The sequence below is a fragment of the Schistocerca piceifrons genome, chromosome 2, assembly GCF_021461385.2.
Source record: "Schistocerca piceifrons isolate TAMUIC-IGC-003096 chromosome 2, iqSchPice1.1, whole genome shotgun sequence".
Lineage (NCBI taxonomy): Eukaryota > Metazoa > Arthropoda > Insecta > Orthoptera > Acrididae > Schistocerca > Schistocerca piceifrons.
The window spans coordinates 379,966,545-379,981,429 of NC_060139.1; the positions used below are offsets into that span (position 1 = coordinate 379,966,545).

The window sequence follows — 14,885 nt, forward strand, 5'->3', positions numbered from 1 at the left end:
CAAATTGAGAAAGAGACTTTAGCTATTGTATATGGAGTGACCAAGTATCATGATTTTTCTGTATGGTCGCAAGTTCTATTTGGTCACCGACCATAAGCCTTTGATGTCGTCGTTTCATCTGTCAAAGCCAGTTCCAGTCCATACTGCACAAAAGTTGCAATGTTGGTCCTTGTTTTTGTCTAACTACAGTTACGAAATTTTGTTTCAGCCTATGGCCCAGCATGGCAATGCTGATGTTTTGTCTCATCTACCTATGGGTCCTGACGATGAGTTTGATTCTTTTGAATTGTCATGCATGTTTATTCATTCGCAAGATAAGGAATTAGCTGATGGTTTTCTGGTGGATTTTTGTCGCATTGCTTCCACAATGGCCACTGATGCTTCTTTGCAGATTGTTTTACGATTGCTTCGTACTCAATGGCCTCTGTCTTCTATGAAAATTAGTGATCCCCTTGTTCGACATTACTTTGGGCAACGTCATAACTTGTCTGTGCACCACGGTGTTATTTTGTTATGAACTGACACTGATCAGTCTCATGTGGTTGTACCTCATTCGTTGCAGTCGGAAATACTCCGATTACTGCACGCTGGTCATTGGGGTAAAGTGCGGACGACGCAATTAGCATGCCCCACTGCACTTGGGTTGGCATTGATAAACAAATTGAGAATTTGCTTGCTAATTGTCGCTCTTGCGTGGAGCATCAATCTGCTTGCCACCAGCACTTCTTCTTTGCATGGCAGACTCCTACTGTGCCTTAGCAGCGCGTTCATATTGATTTTGCAGGTCCTTCCTGGGACACCCCCTGGTTGATAGTTATTGATGCTTACAGCAACTTTCCTTTTGTTGTGCCTATGTCTTCCACAACATCTGCTTGTACTATTCGGACTTTGACGTCTATTTTTTTCATTGAGGGCCTTCCTGAAGTTATTGTCTCTGGCAATGGCCACCAATTTGTGTCCTCAGAGTTTGAAGCTTTCTGTGCTGCTAATGGCATTTTCAATCTGACCTCAGCCCCATTCCAACCCCAGTCGCATGGTGAGGCTGAACACTTTTTTCGTACATTTAAGTTGCATATGAGCAAGTTGTGTGCCACACACTCTCACGAGCGCATGCTATGGACTTTCCTTGGTTCCTATCGCTCCCAATTGCATGGCGCCCGTTTTCCAGTGGAACTGCTACATGGCCACACCCATCGGTCACTCTTGCAGCTATTGCACTCACCGCTGCATGCTCCCACTGCCTCGCCTAATTCTGGCTTGGGGCCGCATGATTTGGTGTTCTATCACATTTTTTCTGATACGTAGAGTGGTGTATGTGAATACTGTCTGCAAAATATGTCATGAATACAGTTAGTAATAAAGCAGAAATAAATTAAAATGCCGTGCTTCATGCACCAGTTTTACTCCATGAACAGCAAAAAACTTTTTTCCTTTCAACATTTTGTGAAGGTCATCAATGAGAAGTAGTTTTATTAAGTTCTGGAATAATGTGTAAAGTTTGTTGCCTGTCTCTCAGTGCTATCAATGTCAAATACCGAACGACTGAAATACAGGTGTTCTGGTGTCATGGGCTACACTGCTTTTTCACCCCCATGCCTGTGATAAGTGGGTGGTCTTACCCCACAGTGATTCTTTCCAGACAGCAAATGATGTATGTACCAAGTTTGGTTGAAATCGGTCCAGTGGTTTAGGAGGAGATATGAAACATACACAGTTTTTATAATTTGTATCTATATAGCTGGCAAACCACACTGGGTACAGGCAAGTATGCAAAGAGATTAATCTTCTGCTAGTTTTATATGTTAAAAGTCGTGCTCTGACCAGTTTTTTACTATTGACAAATTACATTTAGTAATTATGGTGTTTTGGGAAATGTTGCACTTGGGTTCTGATTGTATAAGGGTAGTGTTGTTTTTTGCTATTTTATTGTTTTAATTTTTGTACATAATGTATGCTTTTTTAAAGATAGTTGAGCTTCATATTAAACAAAGTCATTTTTTGTTTATTTCCATAGAGCTGAAGCTGGTTGGTAGTCCCTTGAAATGAATAATCAGAAAATTTTAATTATATTTTATGTTGTTAAAGGTGATTAAAATTTTTTAATTAATAAATCAGATCACCCTCTGCTCCACCCTATGGTATTACATTAACAAAAGAGAGAAAAGAAGTCCACTAAGTCTATAAAGAAAGGAATCACTCCTGTTAATCCAGCATGGTTCGAGAACTGTCGGTGAAATCAGTTATAGGGAATGCTTCAGATAAATCAAGATAACTTGGGAATTGGTGACTTACGGAACACCAACTGCACTAATTAGAATGCACTAATCAGAATGTATAAAGGGAGGTGCAGCTTCTGGTTGATTCAGTACATCAAACTGCACCTACCAATGGTGATAAATTATGTTGTCAAAATATTGTACCAAGACACAAAAAGCCAGGGTCATATCAAAGATGATATAAAAAAAAAGCATGTGAAGTATTTAGAACAATATATTAACAGAATATTTTGGTAATGGGCTGTTACAATTAAACTACTATCTCCTTCTCCTTTTTTGAAAATGTATTTTCAATATGGCTTATTAGTGCAACTTGCAATTACTATTCTGATGAAGCTGTTCTTTCATTGTCACTGGTGCTATAAATAAAACACTTAAGTTATGATATTACAGAAAATGATTCAGTAGGGCTTCTTTATGATATGAAAGTTTGGGAGGAGATATTGAATTACTGAAGGTTTTTAGCTGAAGAAAGAGATACACTCAGATATCTCTGCTAATACAAACACTGCCTGTGGAAGGGTAGGATCTAAGTTTGAGCAAATTTTAGAACAAAAATGAAAATAGTATCTATTGGACAAAATTTTTCACTTCAGTAAATAATTTTGTGGTGCTTCTCTAAATTCTAAACATTTGTGAGTCTCACAGTCTGCCCTAGCAGTCAACTGTCCCCTCGCTGTCATACCTAGATGCTCTCAAAAGCACCTACACCATAGTTGGCATGTACCAACACAAATGTCTTCCCCCCCTGCCCCGCTACAGTGGCCTGCCTCCTGGGGTTTCTGCTTGAAATTTCCATTGATGTGAAAGACAGACATTCTTCTGCATGTTCTAATGGTGAATGATCAGTGCAGCAGGTGTGCAAATGTCCCAGTTATTGTTTGTCAACCAGTGCTTCTAATGAGGACCCAAAGGACAAATGTGATGAGTCAGCCTTTTCCTTAGTGGCATATAGCTTGCAGGCACCACAATTACCAGAGTAGGCCCAGTTGCATTCCTGCAGTTTATGACTCATGCAGCACATCCTTTTTAGTATTCCCAAGTTTCTTTGGACAGTCCACCTTCCAGTTGTGGAGGCCATTAATTCCATGTGCAATGACACACATAAGCACCCTAGGGGCACAGCTGCCATTGCCAATTATGAGAAACACATAAAAGTTCACTCTTATCATTGCTAAACTTGAGCCCCCTGTCACGTCGGATGCTTGTGACATCATTGCTTCATGTCAGAGCTGAGTGTCCCCATTTAGTTCACATGCATAGTTTTGAATTTACCTTCACATGCAACTTTCAGAGCCCATGTTGAATTTTTTAACATGTGTTAATCTTAGTGAAGGCTTCCACCTACGAATTTAATCACACTTCAAATATGTTTACATTATTTTTCCTCCATATGTTTTTGTTTAAACAATATATAATGGTTTGTCTGACTTAATACATAGCTTGTGGTACTGAAAATTCATCCCCATACGTTTTCTGCACTCCACTTGAACACAAATTACATATTACTTCTCACCTTCTCCTTCTGTTTCCCTTAAGTTCCCTTGCTTTATAGTGGTGATGTGCATTGTGCAGTGAAACATTTATGGCAGTCTACCATGTTTCCACACTAGTGACCCAGATTTCAAGCATCCTGCATCTGCCATTCCCATTCCTTGCATGTTCCATGCAGTGTTCTTTCCCTGTTAAGTTACCCTTTGTGCCACTCTATGTTGCACCACAAGCTCCATGTGATGTATAATTTCCACTCTCTGCCTGCACTCTTGTGAATGCCATGTACATTTTTTTCTTCTCTCTCAGTTAGATTCATTCCATACTCATGCCTGAGTCGCACCTACATTGGGAAATGGTCCCTCCGAACAGACCCCTGAAATGTCATCTGCAATGGAGATTGTTTTGTCCGATCAGATCCGTGCACACAGTCTGTCTAACCTGCTGGCACAGGTGGCCAATTTGAATCAGTTCCTCATCCAGTCTGAACAATTAAGGAGTGTCGCTCTGCCTCAGGCACAGCTGCCATTGCTGACCCATCAGTTGAGCGGAGCTTCCCCCCATCTCCCCAAATATTATACTCATGGGCCACACCTATGGTTTTCCTCCACCAGGCGATCTTTGCCATGTCCAGGATTATGAGCAACACATAAAAGTTCACTCTTATCATTGCTAAACTTGAGCCCACTGTCGCGGCAGATGCTTGTGACATTATCACCAACCCTCTGCAGTCTGGTAGTTATGGTAAATTTAAAAAAGCACCTAATCACATGATTGGTGTCATCTGAAATGCAGCACTCCCAGGCACTATTTTCTTTGGAGAGGCCCAACCTTCATGCCTTAACCAAATCCCATGTCTTACCCAACACGTTTTTAGTCCAAAACTGGTACTCTCACTTGCCTGCTGCGGTCCATAAGGCACTCATCATGCAGGGCTCTACCAACATTGACATCACCATCATAACAGCAGACTGAGTGTTTGAGTCCTTTGACACCCCACCCAGTGGTAGCCACCATCTGGTCCCACTACCTCTTGCATCCTACTCTGGCCCCTTCTGCTACCATGGCAACAAGTCCGGCAGCCCCCAAGAAGTGCAACCAGCAGCAGCATTCCCACAGACCATGTCTCAGGATGCACAGTTAGACCCAGTGTAAACCATTGTGCATTTGAACAGTGAGATGGCAAACTTGACCACTGCCCTTAATCGTTTTCACCTGCCCACTTCTATGTGCCCCACTCTCCTGCGCTCTCCCCACGTGACCCAAGGTCGCTACCCACATGGCTCAAGTGAATGCTCCATCTCCTTCTGTGGTGAACATCACCTTACATGTCCATGCAAACACATTACCCTCCACCCATCTAACAAACTGAAGGACCAGGTGTCGGTATTGTGAACACTTTGGCAGTGATGCCCCAATGGCAGGCTGCTGTGCTCATGGCACCCAAACACAGTTAGCAACTGCAGTAGGCATGCCCGTTTGCTCAACCACTCCCCAGGGTCTGTACACACTCGACAGCCAAAACCCCTCTCCACCCATCTCCTCCTCATTGACACAAGCTTAGACCTCTCCATCTTCTCACACAAATATTTGATCTTGCTTGACCCTCCATCCCTCTTCCTCCTCACCACTGTAAATGTTTTCATCATCAATAATTACTGTCTCCACACCTGGTGTTTTGATTTTGGCCTCAGTGCAGAGTTTCTTTGGACCTTCAGCATGGCCAATGTCACCATCCCAATCCTCCACACAGATTTCATCTCCCATTTCAACCTTCTCCCCACCCTGACACAGCATTATCTAATCAATGGTGCATCAGATCTCTTCATCTCAAATTCTGACCTCGTCTTCTGGCTCTACCATGTCCCTTGCACATAATTGCAGCTCCAAAGACCACATACATCCTACCTTGCTCGCCCCCCACCCCTCTCCCACCTTCTGTTAATCAGCTTTCGACCACCTGCTCTATCTGGCACACCCTTGCATACATTGCCCTCCTCTATGAACATTTCTTCTGGCCCAGCATCCAAAGGAATCGTTGCACTTGCACTCATGCCTACGTACCATGCTGCCACTGTGCTAAAGTGGACCATCACATTTATGCACTTGTTGCCTCATTTCCCCTTGTCAAGCACCAGTTCTTCAATGTTCACATCTATATTGTCAGCCCCCTGCCATCCCCAGATGGCTGCCACTATCTTCTCACAATGATAGACTGGTTTACGCATTGGCCAGAAGCCATCCATTCCAGATACTTGAGCTGAAAAGAGTTTCATGTTTCATCCACCTCTGACGCTAAGATGAGACAGCAAGCGTCAATTCACTTCCTGTTTGTTCAGAACCCTGTCTGGTACTTGCAACACACTCATTCATTTTACTACCAGCTACCACCATGCAGCTAATCACATTGTGGAGCATTTTCATCATATACTAAAATCCACCCTTACCTACTACAGTGTAAAATGGTTTGCTGGAGTGCCACTACTCCTGTTATTTTGCAGATGGGCCACAAGAGCAACTTTGAGGCATCCACTGACGACCTGGTATACAGGCAGGCCTAGCCCTACCGGGTGACTTTATCATGCTGCCACCTCTCTCCACTCCCACCTGTGTCCCAGGTTACTTTCAGCCACTTCAAGACTATATGGACAGTTATGACTGTCACCTCCATGCTGCTATGGTGAGCACAAGCCTTATGTGCACCACGACTTTGCATCGTGCATGCGTGTGATGCTACAGTTTGATGCCTACCAGCCCCCACTTTGACTACAATACTCAGCTCTCCATCTCATTTTACGGTGAAACACTAAAACATTTATTGTGTGTTAATACAATGCCACTTTAGCAGTATCTATCAACAGATTAAAGCCAGCTTAAGTGCTCTTTCTTAGTGATGCCTGTATGCTGCCAACTGTTGGTGTCTCCCTGCCCAACGCTAGTACCTGTAATGCTGCAACCAAAGCCGACACTGGTGCTGCCCCCAATACTGCTGGTGCTGGCCCCACTACTGCTGATGAACCATTGGCCACAGCCTGGAACTCAGACACAGCCACCTCATCCCCCTTCACTTTCCTTCCCACTCCCTCTTCTCAGCATGTGGAGCTCCACATTGATCACATGGCACCTCATGCCGAGCATGATGCCTCACTACCACAACCTGAGTCACAGCAGCCTCATAACACTTGCCACAACTCGAAATGCAGCCTCCAGCATCCTGGAGTCAATGTTATACCTCATCGCAGCACCAGCATCTCACTAGAGCATCTGACAGATGGCAGCAAGAGTAACAGTAGAACTGGCTGGCATTTACAAACTCCAGAGCGTGCTATGCCACACATGCCAGCTGTCTGTGTGTAGCCATCTGTACACCACCTTCCTAAGTGCCCGCCCCCACCACATGCTCAGTTGAGACTGTGTCGTATTGCAGTTACATGGGCTGCTCAATGCCCCTCCTGTACCTGTTGCTGTGCAATGCAGCACTTTCTTTCCCGAGTTACAGTCACAGTCCAGCACATCATCCTGTCAGTTACTCATCATGTGTTCCAGACCACCATCCATTGGAACGCACAGCACACACCATCGGGCTACCTTCCCCCACATCCCACTCACTTGGTGGCTGTGGGAGCTGCCTACTGCTGTTGTATGCCATAGTCACCACCACATGACCCCAACTGATGGCAGCATCTGGATGTTTTCCTCCATTGCATGCATCACTAGCATGCACAGCTGTCAACGTGGTGACTGCCAGGTGCTGTGGACCTGCCTATCACCTGCCTGCCTCTTTCATACACCACTGTTGTCATCACACGACTCCAACTGCTGACAGGAGCCAGCTGTTTTTCCTCCACTGCATGCTGTGTTGTCACTCCCTGATGTCAACACAGCATCTGTCAGGTGTCATGCACTTCAATTATTGCCTGCCCCTGCTGCTCATCTGTTGCCTCCACACACTGCCACCACTAATGGTGCTCACTGCCATGGCATCCCCAACCCAGAGTTCTATGCACAGGAGCTACAATTGATGTTGTTACCATGAAATATTTTTGGCACAGAAGAGGGGGGAGGGGGGGCAGTAGTACAAGGTCAGAGAATTGTGTGGCACTTCTCTAAATTCTTAAATTTCATGATTCTCACAGTCTGCCATGGTAGACGAATCTCCCATCGCAGTTATACCTAGATGCTCTCCAGAGTTGCTATGCCATAGTGGGCACCTACCAAGATGAATGTCTTCCCCAACCCCCCCGCCACTAATGAGATGTGCCTACAGAGGCATCTGATTGAAATCCCCATCAGCAAGCAGTGCAGCCATTCTTCCATGTGGTGTAATGGTGAATGGTAGGTGCATGAATACTCAGCTTTTGATTTAGCAACCAATGCTTCTAATGAGGTCTTGTGTGACACACAATGACTATCTGAGAAAAAATCTGGTGAGTTGACCTAGTGCATGACTTACTGGCAGACTGCTTGCAGGTGCCACAGCTATCTGAGTAGGAATTGGGCTCCTGCAGTTTATGGCTCATGCACTGCATCCTCTTCACTATTTCTGAGTTGCTTTGGGCAGCTTGCCCTCCAATTACAGAGGCCATAAATTCCACACACAGCAACACACAAAAGTGTCCTGTAAAATGTATTGTTTTGTGCCAGTGCCAAGTATCCATGTGGGCCATCATGTGTAGTTCTCACACCATTTAGAATGTACCTTCACATATAGTGCACCCAGTCACTGTATCTCTTTTATTTTAATTTGTTGTTTCCCATGGTCTCTATCAGGGATGAACTTTTAGTGTTTATCTTAAATTATTTTCTAATGTGTGTTAATCTTAGTGAAGGCTCCCTCCACGCCAGAACTGATGAACTAAGAACCTCGGCTGTGTAAATCACACCTCAAATTTATTTAATATCATTTTTACTCTGTATGTCCTTGATTAAACAATGCCTGGTAGCTTGTCTGACATAATACATAGCTTGTGTTATCAAATATTCATCCCCGCACCTATTCCTTGTGTCACTGGAACACACACTCCATGTTACTTTTCACCTTCTCCTTCCAGTTGGTTTAAGTTCCCTCGCTTGATAGCGATGATGTGCATTGTGCAGTGAAACACCTACGGTGCCCCACTGTGTTTTCACAATTGCTTACTGTGTGATACTACACATAGTTATTATGTAACTGGTTGGATAAAAAATCTACTCACCAAGGGGTGGCAGGAGAAAACACATGTAAAGGTATTGAAATTTGCAAGCCTTCTGAGCCAGTGGCTCATTTCTTCTGGCACATGGGTTCAAGGGTTAAGAAGAGGGGTGAAGGCAAAGGACTAGTGCGGTTTAGGAAATGGAGAGAGTTCAGAAATGTCGCCCCAAACCCCAGGTTAGGGGAAATTTACCAGACAGCATGAGAATGAAAGACTGTTTATTGGGGGCTGCACTGTGCAAGATTTGAAAACCTGAGAGCTTACAGATGGAAAATAGGGTAATATTCAAGACAGAGATTACTGACTGAACATCATGCACGAGTTCATAAGAGTGGAAAGCTAAGTGCATTGTATGTGGTAGAATTGGGGAGTGGGATAAAGAGACTGGTCAGAAAATTGAAGACATAGAAAACTGCAATGGGCATGAAGAAAGGAAGAGTTACTGAAATAATTGCTGAGACTGAAGAAATTGAAGTAAATGAAGGCCAGTTGGGTGGCAAGAACCAAGGGCATGTTTTAATGCCAGTTCTCACCCGTGTAGTTCAGGGAAACTGAAATCTGGGAGAAGAATCCAGATGGAATGTGTGGTGAAACAGGCACTGAAGTCATGCCTGTCACGTTGTAGATCATATTCTGCAGTAGGATGTCACTTCAGCCCTCACAGGTAGTAATTACCCCACAAGGATAATTCAAAAGCAAATTTCTCGGATCATCACATGAAGTCCTAGTAGTGCTGATCCCTCCAAGAAACAACTTAGGAGTACACTTCTCATCATTTAGTATTATCCTGGTCTTGAATGTGTTAATCAGCTACTTTGACAATGCTATGTCTTCCTAAAATCATGCCCTGAAATGAGGTCCTTTCCGTCTGACATTTTGTCCACCACACCTAGAATAACGTTCTGTTGCTCTCCCAATCACCACAATATCCTTGTCTGACCCTATGCTCCTTCTGCACCCATTTCCCTCCCCTATGGCTCCTACAGCTGTCACTGTCCTCACTGTAAGACTTGCCCTATGCACTCTTCTACCACCACTTATACCAGTCCTATAACTGGTAAAACATATACTATCAATGGGAAAGCCACCTGTGAATTGACACATATTGTATACCAGCTGTTATTTAAACACTGTTTGGCCTTTTGACTTGGCATGACTGCCAACAAATTATCAGTTAGGACGAACGGGCATGAGCAGAGGGTGTGTACTGACACACACAGTATCCTGTAGCAAAGCATGCTCTACAGCAAGACAGACGTGACCTCAGTGCCTGTTTCACCACATTGCCATCTCGATTCTTCTTCCAGACACCACTTTATCAGAAACCTGCAGGTGGGAAGTGGAATTACAACACATCCTTGGTTCTTGCCGCCCACCTGGCCTTAATTTACTTTAATTTCTTCGGTCTCAGCTTTTCTGCTCAGTAACTGTTACTTTCTTCACTCCCATTTTAGTTTTCTATATCTTCTATTTTCTGATCAGTCTATTTTTCCTAGCCCCCAGTTCTACGACTTACAATGTACTTTGCTTTCTGCTATTATTAACTCATTCAAGATACTTTGTCAGTAATATCTGTCTTGTGTATTACCCTAAATTCCACCTTTAAGCTCCCAGGTTTTCAAATCTCTTATGGTGCAGTCCCATCTTTTGTTCTCATCCCGTCTGGTAAGTCTTCCTTGACTTGGGTTCAGGGTGACTTTTCCTAACTCCCCCCCCCCCCCCCCCCATTTCCTAAACCTGAGTAGTCCTTTTCCTTCACCCCTCTTCCTTGAACTCATCTGCCAGGAGAAGGATCAATTGCCTCTGAAGGCTTACAAATTTCAGTACTGTCATATTTTCTCCTATGGCCACCTAATGAATACATATTTTATCTACCCAATTAAATTATATTTTCAAAAAATGATTATTTTCATTGATATAGATACTGTATATTTGTTCTGTGATAGCTAAGTTTGGAAAAGCGTGTAGAAATGGCAGGAAATTGCTTCAGTTAAAGTGTTTTGCCAGAAGCAAAAAATCATGTAAAGATTGAAGTGCAAAGTCATTGGTGGAATGTAAGTAATGGAAGAAGTGAAGATAACACCTTACCTCATAAGTGAAGTGCTGTGTGGTTGGTAGGCAGATAAAAAGGCTGAAAATATTGCTAAGGTTTCAGATGATGTACTTCTTCAGAATTACCTAGCACAGGGCACACATATATACCCCTGGCATTGCAGCCCAAACTATATGTCGAATTTTTACTTTTACTTCTTCTGTTGAATACAAACATGGCACAAGCACTTAGCTCTGTGTGTGTGGGGGCGGGGGGGACGCAAGCGTGTGTTCAAATGTTGAAATGTGTGTGAATTCATAAGGGACCAAACTGCTGAGGTCATCAGTCCCTAGACTTACACGCTACTTAAACTAACTTATGCTAAGAACAACACCCATGCGCAAGGGAGGACTCAAACCCTGGCAAGTGCAGCCACGCAGTCCGTGACAGGGCACCTCAAACTGCGCGGCCACTCCGCACGGCTGTTCCATCCTACACTTTTTGCTGTTGTTAATTATTGTGATTGCTGTGGAAGTTTTGCTGGTGAAATCTAGATTTCATTTAACTGAACAGAATCATATAATGTCTAAGCATACACACAACTATGCAAATTATCATGAGCTTCTGTCAGTAGGAGGTATACGACATAGGTTTTGTGAGATCTTGGTTGATAATGCCCAAGTAGTTTACCTGATAGCCATTGAAATAAAGTGATTGCTTCAAATAATACTAGCTTAGTAACATCTGTGATTATGAGCAAATAAAAATTTTTATATTTACTTATAAAAACATCCTGATGCAGCAAATTGACTGCTTATAAGATATAGGATATACTCACTTTTTAAAATATTGACATGTTTAACATATTAAAAGAAGTGTTTTGTTCCATGCAATTATTCATTTTCATCATCTTATAAATAATATGTGACTACCAGGTACTCACTTTTTAATTATATTTCTCTAAATGGAATACATGGAATTCAGGCTTGTCCCCTTATCATCTGCAATATGTCCATTACAGCTCGTTTTCCTGACTTCAAGTTCTCAAAGTTGTCCATCACATCATCTGCTGTGAAGTGCACAGAGTAATCACTTATTAGCTAATGCATTATTATTTCATAATTATACAGCATCAGAAATGAAATTCCATTCAGTGGCAACTGATTTTGTATGCCATCATCAATTACTTGTTTCAAAAAATTTCAATTCTGAGAAGAAATACTGTACTAAAGGCTGATTTCCCTATTACAAATGTTAATACTGGCACAGTAAATGTTGCTAAAGTCGATTAAGCATTCTAGAGTCGACCATTCACATTTGATTTCAGATTTTCATGTTCTGACATCTATTGGCCACAGATGGAACTTCAAATTCTGTGTAGTTGTTAGAGGGAAGAATAATGCTTTGATATTCCAGCATTTAATAGTGTGTATCTTGGTGAGGATAGCTGTAACAGCATTATGTTTTGAACCATCTTTTCAATTAAATTTCAAATAACTAAAAACAAACTACAGCACACGCAAATTTAAAAATGATAACCTCGTAAAATTCGTATTCATAGTCACCATTTTTAATTTAAAAGCATTTTCTATAAGTAATTAGTTAAATAATTCATTAATTGTTATTTTGTAGGGTAAAGTTGATCATGCCGAGAACGACTGAAAAACAAAAGTGCCTTGGATGAAATAAAATGTGTGACATAAAATATTTGCTGTCAACAGTTGAAGCAGTGAAATCAGGTCATATGAGTATCAGAAGGGCTTCCTGTGAATATGGTGTACCATATGCTACACTCAATGACAGAGCTAATAAGAGACATTCTTAAAGTTATGGGTGGCAGACAATGTTAACCTGTGATGAAGAATTATATTTAGCAGAGGGTATAATGACAGTTGCTGCATGGGGTTTTCCTATGACAAAGAAAGACACTTGTGACATAGTTCAAGGTTACTTAAATACTGAAGGAAAGATTGAACCCAGATTTATAAATAACAGATCAGGAAAGGAATTCATAAATAAATTCATGCAACGGAATAAAATATTAACAGGCCAATGATATGAGAATGTGAAAAGATCAAAATGTGCCATGACAAGAGAGATAATAAGGGACTATTTTACCAATCTAAATAAACCCCTCCAAGATGTGCCACCATCCAGCACATTTAACTTTGATGAAACCAATTTTACCAATAACCAGGGAGTCAACAAAGTTGTGATACAATGTGGTGTAAAACATGTGGAGCCTGTTACAGACTCCCGTAAATCAAGCACGAGTGTCATGATCTGTATATCAGCTGATGGAGTGGTCCTTCTGCCTTACATAGTGTATAAGGCAAGACATATCAACCCAGGATGGTGTGAAGAAAGTGGGAGAGGAGCAGTCTTCAAATGAAATGCTAGTGGTTGGTTCAACCTGCAATGTTACTGATTGGTTCAGGAAACTTTTGCTCCCACATCTAAGAAAATTAACTAGGCATACAATTATAATCAGTGACAATATGTTCTGTCATTTGTCTTTGGAGGTGTTAAACTTTGTAAAGACAATGACACATCTTTCATTTTACTACCTCCAAACTCAACACATCTCTGTCAGCCTTTGGATGTTGCATATTTCACACTTCTGAAGAGAGCTTGGAGGAAGATGTTAATCAATGGAAGAGCAAGAACAGAGGGCTTCTCCACAAAAGTGCTTTTACAGCTGTCCTGTGTGAAGCCTTTGAGGAGTTTCATCTGAAGTTTGCAACAAATATGAAGGCAGGTTTTATGGCCTCTGGGGTGTACCCATTCAGTCCTGAAAGAGTCCGTGGGAAAATTCCAACCTTAGATGACAGAAGGACCAGCAAATCATCCTGTGCTAATGACTTCACCATTCATCTACAGAGAGCTTGCATTGGAGAAACTGTGCAATTGGCTAGGAAAGGGAAAGGTATTTGCATGGAAGATATTTGCTGCAGTGAGAACAAAGATGATACAGAGGTAGGAGGGAGGAAAGACATGCTTGATGAAATTAATAACCAGAGTGGGCCCTCAGAAGAAAATTGTAACAGAGATTGCATTTCTCTCTGTGAGGATGAGAAAATGCAAGCAGACAGGTCTAATATTGAGAGTGGTTCCACAGAAGGAAATATTTACACAGTTGTTCTACTCGATCTGAAAGACAATAGTGGAAATCATAAATTTTTTGTTGGGACAATTATTGGTATTAATGATAAAGTAGAAGCCCGCACAATCAATAACATGAGGAAAAGGATCAATCACAAAGAAATTTATTTTGTCTTTCCTCAAGCTGCTGGTGAAGATTCTATGAAGCATGTTGATATTGTAACAAAAGTAAGAGGTCAAGATATCAGATGAGGTTGATATGTATTAATGTCAGATGTGGATATTACACATATCAGTTAATATATTGACAGTTTTACAGTGGTGAAACAGCATTATTTGTTTGTGATAGGCTATATCCTGCTAAGGAACACTATTTGCGTGGGCATTAAATAAGTCTGAACTTATTTCAATGTTTCCTGTAGTTTGTAATTAATATTATTAATAACTATAATAAGTTAATAAAGATTTCTAGGTGATTCTTATTTTGTATTTCTTCCATCTTTATTTTTTCAAATGTAAAATAGAGATCGACTGTACTGTCATAAACTTCCAAAGTCAGTTTTTGTGTTATTTCAATGGTGATCAACTTTGGCAGCCTGCTATGCTACAGCTGGTCACTGTTGTATCAATTTATATGTATCAATAATTACAGATGTGCACTTAATTTTTATTGTGTTATGAAATAAGAAGGATAGGAGATTCTAAATTATATTTTCCACATTTTAATTAGTTACCAAAAGTATGATAATTAAAAGAAAATCATAAATTTTGATTGACTTTAGCAGCACATAC

General features: G+C 41.7%; 1 protein-coding gene across 1 annotated transcript in view; it reads right to left on the reverse strand.

Annotated features, from left to right (window-relative positions):
- The window catches only part of LOC124775412 (agrin-like), a 187,581-nt gene that overhangs the window by 31,333 nt on the left and 141,363 nt on the right, over positions 1-14,885 (reverse strand). The window contains exon 11 of the mRNA XM_047250245.1: positions 11,935-12,060. Coding sequence (XP_047106201.1) covers positions 11,972-12,060 — 89 coding nt within the window. The 3' untranslated portion in view covers positions 11,935-11,971. The remainder of the gene's footprint in view (positions 1-11,934; positions 12,061-14,885) is intronic.